We start from the raw sequence: 18,631 nt of genomic DNA, 5'->3' as shown, positions 1-18,631 counted from the left end.
TATTGTACTTCATAGAGCTCACTTGTCATGCTCATGCTAACCAGCCAGTATGTCTATTTATTCTAAGAGGACTGCTAACAAACACTTTCAATATATTTTATTATGTTTGCCAGTTTATGCATAAATCATTCTGAAGAAGTGGTTCGTTCGGTCAGCTGGTTGATGTCTGGGACTTGTCTCCTTTGCAGAGCCCACACATGGTGACGTCTGATGTCCTGGTATCAACCCGAGGCTGAACCATGGTCATTCTGCAGCAGGTAGGTCATGTTGGTCTGCTCGGTAGCTGCTTTCTCTCTGCAGGAGAGCAGAAAGTTACTCTTTTCTTTTCGTCTTGCAGAGGCCCCTCATTATTCTCTCTTTAGGCTGCCAGACTCACTAAATCACCCTCGTAAATGACACTGCTGAAACCCCAGATAAGCAGAAGGCAATTATAATATCAGTAAAAGATTAGATGGAACCTGATAAATAAATCAGATACAGCAAATAAGAATATTTATAAAGCAAATTATAAAGCAAAGGACGGTGTTAAGCATAAATGCAATGTATTAAAAGGTCCGTTCACCCAAGGTCATGTGTTTTATACCCCTTGTGGTGAATATTTTCAGACTGATGGCTCAGGTTTTTTTGTCTGTGCCCTGAAACAATGGATTTGTGGGGCTCACAGCATTAAAAAAATTCAACAACAACATCTTTTTCTGGAAACATGGGCCTCATGCAAGAACTTACTTGTATTCAACAGTTCAAGTCAAATTCAACAAACCCCCTCACCTCACAAAGGTGTTATAAATCGCTTGTTTCAAGTCGATGAATGCTGCCTGAACAGCAGTAGGTGCGCATTTGTGAGATGGGATCAATTGCTCAATAGATGCCCTCAAATTGCCTCCATTTTCGGGCAAGTTTCATTCACAAAAAACATCACCAAGTATAACAAGAAGACTTTCACAAAGCAGAGCTTGAATGAATGACAACATAACAAATTCAGCAATGTCAGAAATGGTACAAGGAGACCCCAAAAAAACATACGTGCTTTCTGTCTGCATGGCTAGAAGTAAGTAAGAGTAAGAGAAAACATATCTGACTCTTTACGAGCACACAGAATTACCTACTTACACCTTGACGTTCCCAGTATTCCCCTTTTAAATTTAAAACAGTGTATGATATATGTCTGCTCCATCACATTGAAATTGAGATCTTTTATGGAAACTTTTTTCTTCTTGTTTTTAAAGCATGAATCTGTCATTTGTGGGGTTGAAAAGAAGTGCAACAACTGGAAGTAAAAAGTATGATTAATGGCATTAAATAAACTGGATGAAAAATCAAACATATGCATGTATGAATCAAGTGAGAAAAGACGATGTGTTCGCTGTCGTTTCACGTCTCAGCAGCACAGTAAATATAGCAGAAGCCGTCATGTTTCCTCCGTCAGTCGGACGCAGTTACCTCATACAGTTTCTCTACAATAACTAGATCCTGGAGCCTTTCTCCCCCCGCGGAGTCCGGCGAGGCACGACTCAGACACCCTGTTTCAATCTCAGCTCAGAGCCTCAGCTGTGGATCTCATTCGATGGTCGACGTCTAGATGTTGTTGAAGGGAAGCAAAAAAATAGCATCTTTAAGGTCACAGTCTAGACTGTCGGGGGGGTGGGGGGGGGGGGGACTGAGCTGTGTGTACCGGCAGCTTTCTTTATGATTAAAACACGTGAAAATCATTGGGTACTTTTAGCTTACTGAGTGTCGGCCATTTTGGACTTCTGAAGCCCAACAGGCTGCATGTTTTATAGAAGTTTGAGTCTCTCTTGACAGTCAAGCTCACATTTTGCTGACTTGTCTACTGAAACAGCATTTAGCCCGAGACTGATACAACTATTGTTCTGTTCTGTTTTGTTTTGTTTTGTTTTCGTTGCTTTCCTCCTTCATTGTTGTGCTGCTCATTTGACAAACAGCGAACAGGAAACACCCAAGATTGCATGTACATTTTCTATTTTCCATCTCACACGATCAGTTTGTCAGGTCAATATCAATTTCCTCGTTTTAACATTTAAATTTGGAACCTGATTACTAATAGTAGAGTACTAATATCTCTGCCGTATTCATTTTAACTATATAACAATACAATATAACAACAATATTTATTTATTTATAATCCAGGGGGACTATGTGTGGTTGGACCTTAAAACGGGCCGAGAGTTTGACGTCCCCGTGGGAGCCGTGGTCAAACTATGCGACTCTGGACAGATCCAGGTCCTGGATGATGAAGGCAGGGTAAGTCAGCAGCGGAACAGGAAGTACTGTTACTGTACAATATCACAACATCACAAGCTACAAACAGTATGTGTTTGTTTAGATTGACTGTTGTTTGTTCACATGTTAATTGGTGGTCGATGAGAAGCCTTTAACCTAAACTGAGTTATAAGCCTCAGTAAAAATCCTGTATATGTTATTCTTAAAGGAGAGTTTATTTCAACTTTCTGTCTTTTTTTTTGTATATTCGGGGCATCATCTCTATCTGTAATAACATCAAAGAAGTCAAGCTGGGCAGGAAACACGAGCAGACAGACTATCAGACAGATTGTAAACAAACCAACAGGTAGCCAGACTTACAGTGCATCCGGAAAGTATTCACAGCGCTTCACTTTTTCCACATTTTGTTATGTTGCAGCCTTATACCAAAATGGATTAAATTCATTTTTTTCCTCAAAATTCTACACACAACACCCCATAATGACAACGTGAAAAAAGTTTATTTGAGATTTTTGCAAATGTATTAAAAATAAAAAACCTGAGAAATCACATGTACATAAGTATTCACAGCCTTTGCTCAATACTTTGTTGATGCACCTTTGGCAGCAATTACAGCCTCAAGTCTTTTTGAATATGATGCCACAAGCTTGGCACACCTATCTTTGGGCAGTTTCACCCATTCATCTTTGCAGCACCTCTCAAGCTCCATCAGGTTGGATGGGAAGCGTCGGTGCACAGCCATTTTCAGATCTCTCCAGAGATGTTCAATCGGATTCAAGTCTGGGCTCTGGCTGGGCCACTCAAGGACATTCACAGAGTTGTCCTGAAGCCACTCCTTTGATATCTTGGCTGTGTGCTTAGGGTCGTTGTCCTGCTGAAAGATAAACCGTCGCCCCAGTCTGAGGTCAAGAGCGCTCTGGAGCAGGTTTTCATCCAGGATGTCTCTGTACTTTGCTGCATTCATCTTTCCCTCTATCCTGACTAGTCTCCCAGTTCCTGCCGCTGAAAAACATCCCCACAGCATGATGCTGCCACCACCATGCTTCACTGTAGGGATGGTATTGGCCTGGTGATGAGCGGTGCCTGGTTTCCTCCAAACGTGACGCCTGGCATTCACACCAAAGAGTTCAATCTTTGTCTCATCAGACCAGAGAATTTTGTTTCTCATGGTCTGAGAGTCCTTCAGGTGCCTTTTGGCAAACTCCAGGCGGGCTGCTATGTACCTTTTACTAAGGAGTGGCTTCCGTCTGGCCACTCTACCATACAGGCCTGATTGGTGGATTGCTGCAGAGATGGTTGTCCTTCTGGAAGGTTCTCCTCTCTCCACAGAGGAACTCTGGAGCTCTGACAGAGTGACCATCGGGTTCTTGGTCACCTCCCTGACTAAGGCCCTTCTCCCCCGATTACTCAGTTTAGATGGCCGGCCAGCTCTAGGAAGAGTCCTGGTGGTTCCGAACTTCTTCCACTTACGGATGATGGAGGCCACTGTGCTCATTGGGACCTTCAAAGCAGCAGAAATTTTTCTGTAACCTTCCCCAGATTTGTGCCTCGAGACAATCCTGTCTCGGAGGTCTACAGACAATTCCTTTGACTTCATGCTTGGTTTGTGCTCTGACATGCACTGTCAACTGTGGGACCTTATATAGACAGGTGTGTGCCTTTCCAAATCATGTCCAATCAACTGAATTTACCACAGGTGGACTCCAATTAAGCTGCAGAAACATCTCAAGGATGATCAGTGGAAACAGGATGCACCTGAGCTCAATTTTGAGCTTCATGGCAAAGGCTGTGAATACTTATGTACATGTGATTTCTTAGTTTTTTATTTTTAATAAATTTGCAAAAATTTCAAAAAAACTTTTTTCACATTGTCATTATGGGGTGTTGTGTGTAGAATTTTGAGGAAAAAAATTAATTTAATCCATTTTGGAATAAGGGTGTAACATAACAAAATGTGGAAAAAGTGAAGCGCCGTGAATACTTTCCGGATGCACTGTACCTGGAAGAGGAAACAAGACGAATGATAGAATTATTTCTCAGCACGTCTGTAAACATCCATCACAGTTTACAGACTAACCTCCTACCCTCTGTACTGGATACCAAATCAGTCTTTATTCATCGTCACGTGTAGTTAAATGCTACTTTGCCATAGTAGAAATTATTTACAGAATGTGAGCATGCGAACAAGACAAGTTTAAATAATACTATGAATATAATGACATAATATTAATACACACATATATGTGTAAACATCTTAAAGTTGAGTTTAGTGTAAAGTTATAAAGATTCAAGAAGACTGAAGCATTGTACTGAGGCGGGCATGAGTGAGAGGACGATGGACACAAAATTTAAAAACTACCAAAATAAACCCGAGTCTTCCAGACCACTGTCCCTCTCACCGACTCTGACTCGTCTCCCCACTCCCACAGGAACACTGGATTTCCCCTCAGAATGCCACCAACATCAAGCCCATGCACCCGACCTCCGTCCACGGGGTGGAGGACATGATCCGTCTGGGCGACCTCAACGAAGCCGGCATCCTCCGCAACCTGCTGATCCGCTACAATGAATGCGTCATCTATGTTAGTACCCCGCTGCAGCTCTCATCTGCTAAGAGCACACGCACGTTTACAGTCACTACGGTACAGTGAAGGGACACACAAGGTGCAGACGTTTACACGGAGGGAGTAACCTGACAGTCGGCCGCAGCCCATTTAAGTTGTTATTCAGGTTAAGCTGTTTACATGTGCCTTCAATACCCTGTAGTTGAGTTTACTTGTTGCTATAAATAAAGCAATTAACAGAATGTCCCCACGTCGCTCTTTGAGTCCTAGAGGTTCACTTAGAAAGGGGATGGAAATCAAAATAAGTAGAGACCTTATCTCGTAATTATGACCTCCGTATCTCAATTAGTGGATCAACAGAGAATGAATTGCAGCATTTTGATGATAATAATAGTTTGAGCGTTCATATAAATGGCATTTTCTTCATCGGTTCCAGCTTCTCAAAAGTGAATATTTTCTGGTTTCAAGACTCTTTCAAAGTCTCGGCAACTTGTGATTTTACATTTTTCACACTTTGCTGACAATTTACAGAAAACTGAATCGAGAAAACAATTAGTAGGTTGATCGATAATGGAAATGACTTACTATCTGATAAATACGAGATAGCAGGAGTTGCACAATATTCTGTGACCTGACTAGGAACGTCAGCTGTATTGTACTTTATTGCATACTTAATTTTGATAGCTGTTGCCAAATAGTGATATAATAGTTAGATAGGGTCACAAGTGTTGATAGCTTGGATGCATTTTGTATCCATGAAGCATCCCGTTCTGGTTTAGCTGCTCCTGGAAGAACAGAGCGACCTCGGAGACTTCAGAGTGCTTTCTGCCTGAACAATCGGGCTTTAGATGGTCTGTGCAAGGTCTGGGTCTGGATCTGTTGGATGTGGAGCAATTACTAACAGCTCACATGTTTTTGGATGTTTTTAAACACGCATTACAGCGAAACCAGGTTACTTGGGTAACAGGGTTTAGGAAGGGGACTTCTCTGTGCACGAAAATAGCTTTTTCTCACCCAAACTGAGCGGATCTGTGGCACACTGCGCCTGGTCACACCCTCCGTGTAGGAGCTTTTGTTCAAAGACAGAGCAGGCTTAAATAGGCTTACGGAGGATATCGTCTAGTAGTTGGTCAGCTCAGTTGGCCAAGGGGCAAGCTCCTAAAAACTTGTACTTTGGTGAGTATTTCTGTCCCAGTCTGTCCCAGTTAGTTCCATAATGGTTTTTGGTTGTCGTGTTCTCTCTCTCCATGTAGACAAATTGTGGTGGGAGGGTGAGTATGAAGTCGAAATAGAAACAAAGAAATATTCTAACATCCTCCAGACAGATTTCTTCTCTTTTCTTTCTTTATATTTATTGTATTTAACACGTTGACTGCTGTAACTGTGGGCTGTAAGAGCAGCCATGGATGAAAGTTTATTTATTTCATTCCCATTATCTCAAGATCATGACTGAAGTTTATTTGTGTAGCACATTTCACTTTACATAAGCAAAATAAAAAAAAAAATAAAAAAAAACATTAATGTACTTATTAAAAAAGACAGAAACCATTTTAAAAGAAGTTACATTTTCAGTTGCTCAAAGCAGCAGAAAACATACAAGTTTTTAATGTGCATTTGAAGGTCCAGACAAGTCTCAGATTTTATAGAGGTTTGTTGTTACAAATGCTGCTTCTTCATGTTTAGTCTGGGACTGTTAGCATAATGCTACCTGTTGGCCTGAGAGGCAGACAGAGTTCAGTATAAGGTACAGTAGTAGCCACCTAAAAGTGCCCCTCTCAGCCGGCTTTGATTAATTTATAATGATGTCATAACACAATTTATTAAAGTAATCAGCAGTTGTTACGCGTACTGGCTGTATATCAGACAGAAAGTTTAACACATCAGTAATCTACAAATTTAATCCTGTTTCTTTATTTTTTTATTTGATTTAATAATAGATGTGTAAAACAAATTGAATCTAAGGGATAAAATGTTAAAGTGAGAACACTTATCTCCGACATGGTCCCAAGACATTGCAAAAAAAAGCAATTCTTTCTCTTTCTTCTTTTCTTAATTATGAGAAATAAAGATAAACAGGAATTTTCAGTCACGAGCTTTTAAAATAGTTGTTTCATTCATGGCTTCTCTTGGTGTCCATGTGTTTCAGTGACCTTCAGACCTTTTCGTGGTTTATTAATGACTTGATTTTAATTCTTTCTCATGTACTCAGTAACTTTGTTTTCGCTCGAGCCTCTTCACTAGCTTTTAAATGCATTTGGATGATTTAGATCAATGATAATAAATCTCTGTAATGATTTTAGAAAGTCTGAATTTGCTGCAAGAATTACACTTTCATGTGATTAATGCGATGCAGTTCCTCGAGTTCACTCAGTAAATACAATCAATTTTCAAAGATAAGCTGTAATTGTTTAACACTAGAAATGCCAATCAATCAAAGAGAAGACAAGTGATCGGGGAAAATAAATCTTGTGTGATTTAAAAAAAAGGGGACATTTTGAAAGTGGAGATATTCTGTCTCTAAAATGCATGATAATAAATTAGAACATCCACTCTCCTGCAGACGTATACAGGCTCAATCCTGGTGGCAGTCAATCCCTACCAGCTGCTGCCCATCTACACTCCAGACCAGATCCGCCTTTACACCAATAAGAAGATAGGAGAGTTGCCACCGCACATATTCGCCATAGCAGACAACTGTTACTTCAACATGCAGCGGAACAACAAGGACCAGTGCTGCATCATCAGGTGGGTGTGTGTGTGTGTGTGTGTGTGTGTGTGTGTGTGTGTGTGTGTGTGTGTGTGTGTAGGGAAGTGAAGTCAGAGATTCTTCAACTAAAACTAAACAAAGATTAGAAATGCTACACTAACACTAACACAACTTAAAATGTTAAAAGTGTCCTCGATAGAAAATGAGAGTTTTGTCCTTTTATTAATCTTCAATTCTAGCGTCTTTAAGATAATATTATGTGTCAGTAAGAGTATCAATACCGCTCTCATGTCTGTACTCTTTATATGAAGCTACAACCACCAGCTGGCTAACTTAGCTTAGCATAAAGGCTGGAAACAGCTAGCCTGGCTCTGCCCAACGGTAACAAAATCCAGCTAAAGCTCATTGATTAGGATGTTATTGCTGATTCTGTTGTCAATTCTGCTGACACAGCACCTAGACAGTCAAAGAGAGAGAGAGTGTGTGTGTGTGTGTGTGTGTGTGTGTGTGTGTGTTGTACGAGTGTGTAACAGTCCCGTCTGTGTGGCAGCGGTGAGTCCGGAGCCGGGAAGACGGAGAGCACAAAGCTGATTCTGCAGTTCCTCGCAGCCATCAGTGGTCAACACTCCTGGATCGAGCAGCAAGTCCTGGAGGCCACGCCTATCCTCGAAGGTCAGCCAGCCGTCGGGTTTCTACACTCCACAACATATCATCTCACATGTACATGCAAGTCTGGAAAAATACATGTCAAATCTAGCTGCTCTGGAGCTTTCGATCGCATCAAGCGATCTTCAGCAGCAGGTGAAGTTCGCCCAGTTTGCATGAAATTGAAGATTTAATTTAGATTTTTTTTATTTCCATTTTTTCAAGGTCAAGAATGAACTGAACTTCTATCAGTTCTCTGTTGTTGTGCACAGTCAAACATCACGTCACCATAGTAACGTAGTGTCAGTGCAGCTGTGTGCCGTCTGACAGCCAGCTGTGTCTGTGTGTTTGATTTGTCGATCCACTCAGCCTTTGGCAACGCCAAGACCATTCGGAACGACAACTCCAGCCGCTTTGGGAAGTATATTGATATCCACTTCAACAAGCGAGGGGCCATTGAAGGAGCCAAGATCGAGCAGTACCTGCTGGAGAAGTCTCGCGTGTGTCGACAGGTGAGGTTTAAGATTAGTTTTAGATTCAACACATCCTCAGCGTCAGTAAAGGTAACAGTAGTAACTTTATTTATTTTTAGATATTTTGCTACTCAACAATACAATACTAGTTAAATGATATGACCTTAAACATTTAAATGATAAGGGGGAAGATATAGACAATAATATGTCATATAGCATGTCTCTCCCCTGTTCTCCTGCAGGCTCCAGATGAGAGGAACTACCATGTGTTTTACTGTATGCTGAAGGGGATGGCTCCAGAGATGAAGGCCAAGCTGGGCCTGGGCCTCGCCACAGACTACTCCTACCTCACCATGGTGAGTCTGCGGCTGTGTGAGAGACCAGTGGTACTGTCACCGATGTATGGGGTCATTATTGAAAACTGGGATCTGGATCAGTTAATGTCCCCCTCCCGTGTGGTATTATATGCTGACAAATATACACATACTTTTTCATAAAACTATCATGTCGAGGTCACGGTTAGCTACCCCGCTGCAGGATGTGTCTAATAAACCTATTTCTATTCTCCGATAGATATAATTTGTCCAACCAGCAGTTGAAAATCCAAATATATTTACTTTAAGACTTTAATTTAGGAATAAGAAAAGCAGCACGTCTTCACATTTGAGAGGCTGCAACCTGAGAAACAATTAAAATCAATTATGAGAATTGTTGCCAATTGATTTCCTGTCAATTAACTTGATTAAACAACTAATTGTTTCAGCTCTACAAGTGGAGATGTATGCTTTATTAGAAGCTGTATACAATGAGAGAAAATACTTCAGGGACGAGGACTAAGTAGTTGGCGAATCAGGTTAACTTTTATACATTCAAACAGGACCAGTGACAACTAACCAACTTAATGAAGGTAACCTAAAGCTCTCTGTGTGTTTTACCCCCCAGGGTAACTGCACAGCGTGCGACGGCCGGGACGACCTGAGGGATTACTCCAGCATCCTGTCAGCCATGAAGGTCCTCATGTTCACTGAGACGGAGAACTGGGAGATTTCCAAGCTGCTGGCTGCCATCCTGCACATGGGCAACCTGCGCTTCGAGGGTACGATGAAGCGCAAATACACTTCGGCTCTATTGTAATCGTAAAGGCCGTAGACGATGATCTTGTTTGTTTTCTTCAGCTCGTACGTACGACAACCTGGACGCCTGTGTGGTTGTGAGATCTCCTGACCTGGTTACTGCTGCGTCACTCATGGAGGTGTGTGTGTTTAAAATCCAGCAATATCTCTGCATGAAGTGATGTAACACGTATTCTGTCTTAGAGAAGAGACGCACATTGTGAAGCTGCTTTAAACTGGAGTCAATTTAAGTAACTTTTATGCCCATCGCTGGTAGTTTTCCCGTGTTTCCTAATGTTGCTTGTCGTGCGCTACAGGTGGAGCCCAAGGACGTGATGGTGTGTTTGACCACACGAACCCTGATCACACGGGGTGAAAGTGTCGCCACGCCTCTCAGCGTGGAACAAGGCCTGGACGTCAGGGATGCTTTTGTCAAGGTACCAAGCTTTTCCCACAAATACAGAAATCTCTTGTCTGGAAGAACCAGAACCCTTCCAGCTGTGGCAGAAAGCTTCGTGTTCATGTCCGACCCCATCGCTCATCGTCAGAAGCTGATTGAGAAAACAACATAGCAACAGCTGAAAATCTTGAGATAGTTCAATAAAAAGCAAAAATGTCAAGCTGATTCCTGACTTTTCCTCTTGCACCACCATTACCAAAGTCATTAGGGTTCATCCTCCAGGGAGCATGAATATTTATACCAAATTTCATGCCAATCCATGTGATAGCTGTTGAGATATTTCAGTCTGGACCAAAGTGTTGGACCGACAGACCAACGAAGCCATGTGTCTTCTCACTGACCATGAGTTTCATCTTCCAGGGGATCTACGGGCGGCTGTTTGTCTGGATTGTGGATAAGATCAATGCTGCCATATTCAGGCCGCCGTCCTGTGAGAGAAACATCATGCGCAGGTCGATCGGGTTGCTGGACATCTTTGGTTTTGAGAACTTCACCGTCAACAGGTGATTTAGACTTGATCATTATCTGTCCGTTCATCTAACCGTAGTTTGTATTTTTTGTATTGTTAGTTTAATTAATTTGTGATTTGTCTTCGCTGTAGTTTCGAACAGCTGTGCATCAACTTTGCCAACGAGAACCTGCAGCAGTTCTTTGTTCGCCACGTCTTCAAACTGGAGCAGGAGGAGTACAACCTGGAGGACATCAGCTGGCAGCACATCGAGTTCACGGACAACCAGGACGCACTGGACATGATCGCCAACAAACCCATGAACATCATCTCCCTCATTGACGAAGAGAGCAAGTTCCCCAAGGTACAATACAAGAGAGAATGACATGGTTTTGTGTGTGGCCATCTGTAGAACATGTTTATGTCTATAGCTTCTATGATATCCTGATATGCTGGGCTCGTTTTGGGCCTTTTACAAGCTAATTTGAAGTGGCGAGTGTGACTTTTTGTCAGTATTTTGGCCTTAGAAATACTAACATTTGTAGCTACAATTGACTATAATTGATGCCTGGTTCTTTGTCTTTTGTCAGGGAACTGATGGTACGATGCTGTACAAGCTCAACTCACAGCACAAGCTCAACTCCAACTACATCCCTCCTAAAAACTGCTACGAAACCCAGTTTGGTATCCAACACTTTGCTGGTGTGGTGCATTACGAGACCAGAGGTGCGTTCAGTTTTCCGTTCTCATGCTCTTGTTTTAACGTTTTCTCGCTCCTCTTTTGTTTGTGACGGGTTATGCTGCAGTTTTGTCTCTCAAGAGGGACTTTTAGAGGTTATGTGAGATCTGGAAAGCAGCCTGATCCAAAATGTGCCGACCTGAACACCTGACCCTGATACAGAGAGAAAACCAACAGCATTATGCAACTGTCTATTAACAAATATACCTAAATATACACACTTACCTGTGCTAAATATGCTCTTCCCATACATATTTATACTATCATCTATACTTGTACTTTATATATTGGTAACTGCTGCACATGTTCAAACTCTTCTTACTGTGTCTATCTTAGCGTATTCATATCTACCTCTTACTGTTTATTCTATATACTACTACTATACATATATACATTACTCTGCACTATATATTACAACTGCATTTCTGTGTCTCAGTACTTTTGATTTGAATTTGATTCATCCCCGTGGGTCCATGTCGCCCTGATGATGCAGTCTGACAGCTGCCAAAACTGTCCAATCAATGAGTTTCGTGTCAGTTCATATTGACTTTATATTTGCAGTTCTGGGTGTCTTTGTAAAAAAAAAGTGTGAACACAAACTGGACCAGGACTAAAAGACAAGTACAAGGTGTTTCACACTGCGTATTCTTAGCCCCGTTTCTCACCGGCACCTGCCTGTTTAGTCGATTCTCAGGGGATAACCCTGCTCTGGAGCAGGGCCAGCGAGCCCGAGGCTGAAGTCGAAAGCTCCCGTCGCCTGGGGGCTAACAGCTCCATCAGCATTTGATCTAAACTGACCTCATAGGTTTTCTCTCTCCGTCCGTCCTCCAGGGTTCCTGGAGAAGAACCGAGACAGCCTCCACACCGACATCATCCAGCTCGTCCACTCGTCCAAGAACAAGTTCATCAAGCAGATCTTCCAGGCTGACGTGGCCATGGTGAGACCGGCCAATACTGTACTACCACTAGATTTTGCTTGAATGAATATTTGTAATGGTGGACTAATATTTCTCACCTCCTTTTTGACTTTTGTTATGACTTTTAAGGTGTTGCTGAAGCGATTATGTCACTGGTGACTTTTGCCTCCCTTTAGCGTTTCTCCTCAGGGTGTTGGCTTTTACTAATGGCCCACCCCCTCCTCTCACTCTGCTGTCTCTCCTCTGTTTCCTCTGTCTTTTCCTCTCACGTCAGTTTCTGTGTGGCTATCAGCAGCCCAGCACCCCTACGCTAAAGGTAATCAACGGCCTTTAGCAACATGTGGTCACTCAAACCCAATGTGTGTTTGCTTAAACTGAATAAAAAAAACCATGAATCCAGAAGCACCTCCAGATAGCAGCGCCCCCCCCCCCCCCCCTCTCTCTTAAGCTCTTTTTTTTTTTTTATCCTACAGGTGTGCAGTTTATTGTAGCAGAAACCAGATGGAAAAGTGTGTTTATCTGATAGGATTTAGCAAAAGCTAAACAGCAAACTCTCTGACACGCGCTTCTCAGTCCTCGTCCATCTCGTCATGTGGCGGTCTAAAGACAAACCCCCAATTATTGCTTTTGACAAGACAAACACTTTCAGAGAACTGAAGGACGTCCCATCATGTTTTCTGTTTCAGTGAAGACAGCTGTCAGAGATTTTGTATTGTTTCCTGTTTCATTTGTCTGTCGTGTACAGTGGTAATAGTGTGTGTGTGTGTGTGTGTGTGTGTGTTAATGTGTGTCTAGTGTTTATTATCCACATGTTAAATACCATCAGCAAAATGTGACAAAAATGAAATCCTGATTGTTTCCAACAGAGTGAGACTGGTTTGTTTTCTTCACACTGAAACACGTAAAGCGCCAACGATAGTAAAATTATAGGAACAAATTAAAAAACATATTAAATATAGTTTGGAAAATTCATAATTTTAACCGTTTTCGAGGAATATGCTTGAATTTGAATGTACTCCTGGAAAAATGCTTGATTTTCAACATAATCACTCATGTGAACCAAAAGTCGTTTAATATTTGACCAAATATTAGTATATCAACAGTATTCTTGGATTTAATCTATTGAATATTCCTACTGCAGTAGTTAACTTCTTTTAATTGATTCAGTTTTTCAGTATTCTCTCTTTGTCGCTTTAAGTGATCAATCTTCTTTTAATTCATCAGGCCGCGTTGAAGTCTGATATGTTTTGAATGCTGTGAACCTGGAAAACATGTTTACAACTGATAAATGTTGCATTGTTTTTTGATGTGGTAAAATATTATTGAGATTGTAAAGTAAAAAGATGGATATGAATCTTGCAGCACACTTATCCTGTCCTCAGGGCGCTGTGTCACTACTACATGTAACTCCCAGCAGATAATACACTGTACGTGTTGATTAAAGAAAGACCAGATACAATAAGTGGTAGGTTAAAAGCACTTTAGGTGTCAAACCGATGTGACTTAAGATCTCGGGTCTTGTAAAATGAGTTTTCGACTGGTTAAAAGTTAAAAGTCAAATGTTTAGTGGCATGATAAAGTAAAAAAAAAAACTATATGGCGTCCTGATTATGAATATTGTCAAAAAAAACCTTAAAATTATCACTCCTGTGCAGTTTCAAAGCCCAAAGAGTCTCTGGAAGTAAATCACACTGTGTTTATTGCAATGGCTGACATGTTTACTGTCGACACTTTGTGTGTGTGTGTGTGTGTGTGTGTGTGTTTGCAGGGTGCTGAGACGAGGAAGCGCTCTCCCACTCTGAGCAGTCAGTTCAAACGTTCCCTCGAGATGCTGATGAGGACGCTCAGTGTGTGTCAGCCGTTCTTTGTTCGCTGTATAAAACCCAACGAGCTCAAAAAACCAATGGTGAGAACAATTTTTGATGTGCGTTCCTGCATATTCTTCACAAACTCCAAAGACTTTTTACTGTTTTTAGCACAGGTTCAAGTTTGCGTTGTTCTTGAGTCGTTATTTCTGAATCGTTGTCTCTGAACTGGAAACGAGGGGCTGCTATAAAGCTCACTAGTTAAAACACAAAAAAACAGTTCCTGGAACTTCCTGGAGTCTCTACTGGTTGCCTAGTAACCTCGCGGTGACCGCAAGGCTCCAGGAAGTTACTGTTCCCGGTCATTTTTACACTTCTGTTTTTATACGGTCGAGTATTGATTAGTAAGCTTGGGCTGTCTTTGAACCAGGCTAGCAGTTTCCCCCTGTTTCCAGTCTTTGTGCTAAGCTAAGTTAGCTGCCTGTAGCTGCTTCATATAGCTTCACATTTACCGTACAGACATATGAATGGTATCGATCTTCTCATCGATCTCCCGGCAAGAACGTTTATCTCCCAAAATGTGTAACTACTCCTTTAAGAGTGACGTAGTATAACACCTGTACAGGGTGCTGCGTACATTAAGCTTCTTTTTGATGCTCTTTAATCCTCTGTCTGTTTCTCTGTGGGGGGGGTTTTCTTCAGATATTTGACAGAGAGCTGTGTATTCGTCAGCTGCGATACTCCGGCATGATGGAGACCATCAGGATTAGGCGAGCCGGTTATCCCATCCGATACACGTTTGGCGAGTTTGTGGACCGTTACCGGGTCCTCATGCCTGGCATCAAACCTGCTCACATACAGGTCAACAACACAACCACTGCCATCTGTTACAATTCTGTTTCTGTTGTCGTCTTCAGTCCTGATTAAACCTGTTTAAAGTAACATTATTAAGGGGTCAGTTCACCCAAACTACACACAGACATATTTTTCCACTTGGCTTACTGAGATTTCTTTACTGTATTTCCTTAATGCAGGAAATATGACATCATACAGTATCTAATGAGCTCCACGTCAAAGTCTTTAAAACAGTCCTTCCTGGTCCAGGAGTCGCCACTTTTACGTAGTTCTCTGTCCTTCCAGGAAGACCTACGAGGGACCTGCCAGCGGATAGTCCTGGCCCGGCTGGGGAAACATGACGACTGGCAGATCGGAAAGACCAAGATTTTCCTAAAGGTTGCTTTTTGTGTGTGTGTGTGTGTGAGTGTGTGTGTGTGTGTGTGTGTGTGTGTGTGTGTGTGTGTGTGTGTGTGTGTGTGTGTGAAAGTTAGCTTGTTGAGTCCTGGAGGCTTGAGTTGTCTGAGGCGTTGCTGCAGCCTCTTGGCTCTGAATCCCCATCAGTGCTCTTTGTATTGAGCCTTTAAAAAGAAATCTTAAAAATAAGCCTTTGTATGTACAGACAATAGAACAGCTTGCGTATCTCAATTCATTTTTGTTGGTAGTTATGTAATGACAGTTAAAAGACAACTCATATATATTCAAAGAATGGTAATATTCTCTATTTTTGTTTTTGTTAGTTTGTCTCTAAAAACCTTCCAGCTTCCTCACCCTCTCTGTGGCTCTCAGTCCCAACCCCATTTATTCCTCCTGAAGATATAAATCTTTAAAAAACGGGTCACAAACATAAAATAGCAGGAGCCACCTTAAGACTCTTACCGTTTCAGTTAGTTCAGTTCAGTAATCAAATTGGGCTTTTGGGCCTCTGACGGTCTGGAGCTGTTATCCACTTTGCCTAATTGGTAATCCGGCCTTTAAACCTCTTCTTTACGTCTCCTTTACTTGCTGCTTTGTCTCTGTTTCTTCTTTGTCAGGACCACCACGACATGCAGCTGGAGATCGAGAGGGACAAGGGTATTACTGACAAGGTCATCCTCATCCAGAAGGCCGTGCGTGGACTTCAACAGAGGTGAAGAGCTTTGTGGGACAGAGCGCTATACTTACCTACGGAGCCCCTGAAGCCTCGATATATCATATTTTTGTTTGTTTGTTTTAAATAAGAGTGTGCTTACTCATGTGTATGCATTTGATGTGTGAAGCTCCTTGTTCCATTAATTTCTGGCTCCTTTTCGTAGGACTAACTTTCTCAGACTGAGGAGTGCCGTGACGTTCATCCAGAAGGTCTGGAGGGGTTATCGCTGCAGGAAGAATTACCAAATTGTGAGTTCTTTTACACTTTCAATGTGCAGTTTTGTAGTTTTTGTTTGGTAGTTGTATGTTTCTATCTGCTTTCTAACTTTTTTTGTTCTTATGTGCGTATGAGCTTTTAAAACTCTTTTCTCTCCTTCAGATGCAGTCTGGCTTCTTGCGCCTCCAGGCTGTCTACAGGTCAAGGAAGCACTACAGGAGCTACCGGATGACTCGCCTTTGTGTTACTCTCATCCAAGCCCGTTGCCGCGGCTTCCTCATCCGGCAGACATTTTGGCGGCGTCTTCGTGCCGTGTTGACCCTTCAGGCCTACACCAGGGGCATGATAGCCAGACGCCTCTGCCAGAGGCTCAGGGCAGAGGTAAACAGTTATTATATTTACTACTGCTACTTATATCATGTTGCTAACGTGCCAGAAAGAGAGGGCGACTGGTGTTGAGGACAGACATGAAGGATAACGCAAGGATAATTTGATTTGGCTAAAAGAAAACTGGCTTATAGAAAACTATATTTGTTCATGTGACACCATGATTAGATACTGCAGGAGGTTTTTCTTACCAGCAACTTCTGGGATATCTTATCACCATTGATTAGCTGACCTTAAAAGGATAATTTGACATTTTGTGAAATTTGTTTTCTTGCTGAGAGTTAGATGAGAAGATCGATACCACTGACAAGTTTGTACACTAAATATAAAGCTACGTTGGCTATCTTAGCTTAGCATGAAGACTGGAAATGGGAACAAGTTTAAAAAATCTCTCATGCTTGTTTTTTTTAATCCGTACAAAAAGTATAAAAAAAAAAAAAAAGACAAGTTGTGACTGTGTTACCTCTCGTCCTCATGGTGCTGCACTCAGTTGTTCTCATGAAAAGTGACAGAAGCGGTTCAGACTGCCTACTTTAAGATGGCCAATCTAAAGCTAGCATATATGTTTTGGATGCAGCCGCCTCCTTGATTCCCCCGTCTGAAGGGGGGTTTTCAAACGCCTGTTTGATCTGAAAAGCACTTTGTTTGAAGCATACTGAGACCTTTAAACACACCGTGTCCAAACTGTCATGTTAAGAAAAGTTTCCCATGTGATCCTGGCCTAAAACATGTCACCATAAAACCTTCTTTTATACATTAGTTTGTTTGAACCTGGTTGCTTGTCTGTTTGTGAAATATGGAAAATGTTTGTGAGCTTTTGAGAATGTTTTATTTTATCTGCCATTGTTGCACATTTCTTTCTCTCTTCCTGTTCTGAAAGACAATGCTGAATAAATTGTTTGTTTTGTAAATGTTTGTTTAATCTCAGTTTGTTGATATAAGATATAAGTAGCGTTCGGAGAACTATCAAATAATATTCCCGAGCGAGTCTGCGGCTCCAGTGACCCGACAAGGAAGAAGTTAAGTGGGTGCTGAGCAGCTCGAGTACGAACCAGAGGCGGCTGCTGTTAGATGTTGTCAATGTCGTACATTTATTTGTGTTGTCTTAATAACTTTGACCTCTGCACTACCTTTTATTGGTCATTTGTCATGTTAGCGTGTAGAAGTTTAGCTTTATTCTGCTGTAGCACTTACCGAATAGAGATAAACGTTCTGTATATTGCGTTTAAAGAATAGCTTATGTTCTTTGCTCTTTGTTGTCTAGTCATGAATTTTTTAGATTTATAATAACAAAAGTCGATTATCTGTTTACACCTGCAATGTTTCCCTTCAGTCCCTCTAGTTTTAAACAGACAAGAAATCAAAAGCTAATAGAAAAACATGCTAATCAGTGTCGCACCCTACCTGCCTCTCCCCTCCCCTCACAGCTGCAGCATCGCCTGGAAGCCGAGCGCCAGCGCCTGGCCGAGGAGGAGCAGCTGCGAAACCAGATGACGGCTCGGCGGGCCAAGGCGGAGGCCGAGAGGAAACACCAGGAGCGGCTCGTCCAACTGGCCCAGCAGCAGGAGGAGAGGGAGAGGGAGGAGAAGGAGGAGGCGAGGAGGAAGAAGGAGCTGCTGGAGCAGATGGAGAGGGAGAAGGAGCAGCCCGTGGATCACTCGGACATGGTCGACCGCATGTTTGGTTTCCTGGGGAACTCCGGGCCGTTACCCAATCAGGACGGACAAGCACCAGCTGGTTTTGAAGTATGTACTTATGTTTTTTGTAGTCCAATAAAGATGTCTGACTGCATGTTCCAATAGCTGGGTTTTATACTGATTTAATTTTAATAAAATCTTTAGCCATTTTAGCAGCATGGCTCTCGGGAGGACAATGTATGTAGATCTGTCATCTGGTCCAGTTTATCCTACGGACTGTGGTGATCCTGTTTTTTTTATCTAGCACCCTCATC

At 42.0% G+C, this 18,631-nt stretch overlaps 1 protein-coding gene across 1 annotated transcript in view; it reads left to right on the top strand.

Annotated features, from left to right (window-relative positions):
- Positions 1-239: 239 nt before the first annotated feature.
- The window catches only part of myo7ab (myosin VIIAb), a 31,077-nt gene continuing 12,685 nt past the window's right edge, over positions 240-18,631 (top strand). Inside the window, exons 1-21 of the mRNA XM_070917322.1 lie at positions 240-257; positions 2,149-2,262; positions 4,671-4,823; positions 7,366-7,550; positions 8,063-8,184; positions 8,527-8,669; positions 8,873-8,986; positions 9,573-9,726; positions 9,806-9,882; positions 10,060-10,179; positions 10,563-10,705; positions 10,804-11,014; positions 11,241-11,376; positions 12,221-12,327; positions 14,075-14,212; positions 14,814-14,972; positions 15,252-15,344; positions 15,980-16,074; positions 16,241-16,325; positions 16,456-16,674; positions 18,108-18,425. Of these exons, the coding sequence (XP_070773423.1) occupies positions 240-257; positions 2,149-2,262; positions 4,671-4,823; positions 7,366-7,550; positions 8,063-8,184; positions 8,527-8,669; positions 8,873-8,986; positions 9,573-9,726; positions 9,806-9,882; positions 10,060-10,179; positions 10,563-10,705; positions 10,804-11,014; positions 11,241-11,376; positions 12,221-12,327; positions 14,075-14,212; positions 14,814-14,972; positions 15,252-15,344; positions 15,980-16,074; positions 16,241-16,325; positions 16,456-16,674; positions 18,108-18,425 (2,904 nt within the window). The remainder of the gene's footprint in view (positions 258-2,148; positions 2,263-4,670; positions 4,824-7,365; positions 7,551-8,062; positions 8,185-8,526; positions 8,670-8,872; positions 8,987-9,572; positions 9,727-9,805; positions 9,883-10,059; positions 10,180-10,562; positions 10,706-10,803; positions 11,015-11,240; positions 11,377-12,220; positions 12,328-14,074; positions 14,213-14,813; positions 14,973-15,251; positions 15,345-15,979; positions 16,075-16,240; positions 16,326-16,455; positions 16,675-18,107; positions 18,426-18,631) is intronic.

This window comes from Enoplosus armatus, chromosome 13 (assembly GCF_043641665.1).
Source record: "Enoplosus armatus isolate fEnoArm2 chromosome 13, fEnoArm2.hap1, whole genome shotgun sequence".
NCBI lineage: Eukaryota > Metazoa > Chordata > Actinopteri > Centrarchiformes > Enoplosidae > Enoplosus > Enoplosus armatus.
The sequence above is the reverse complement of the archived record's forward strand: the minus strand, read 5'-3'. Positions and strand labels throughout refer to the sequence as shown.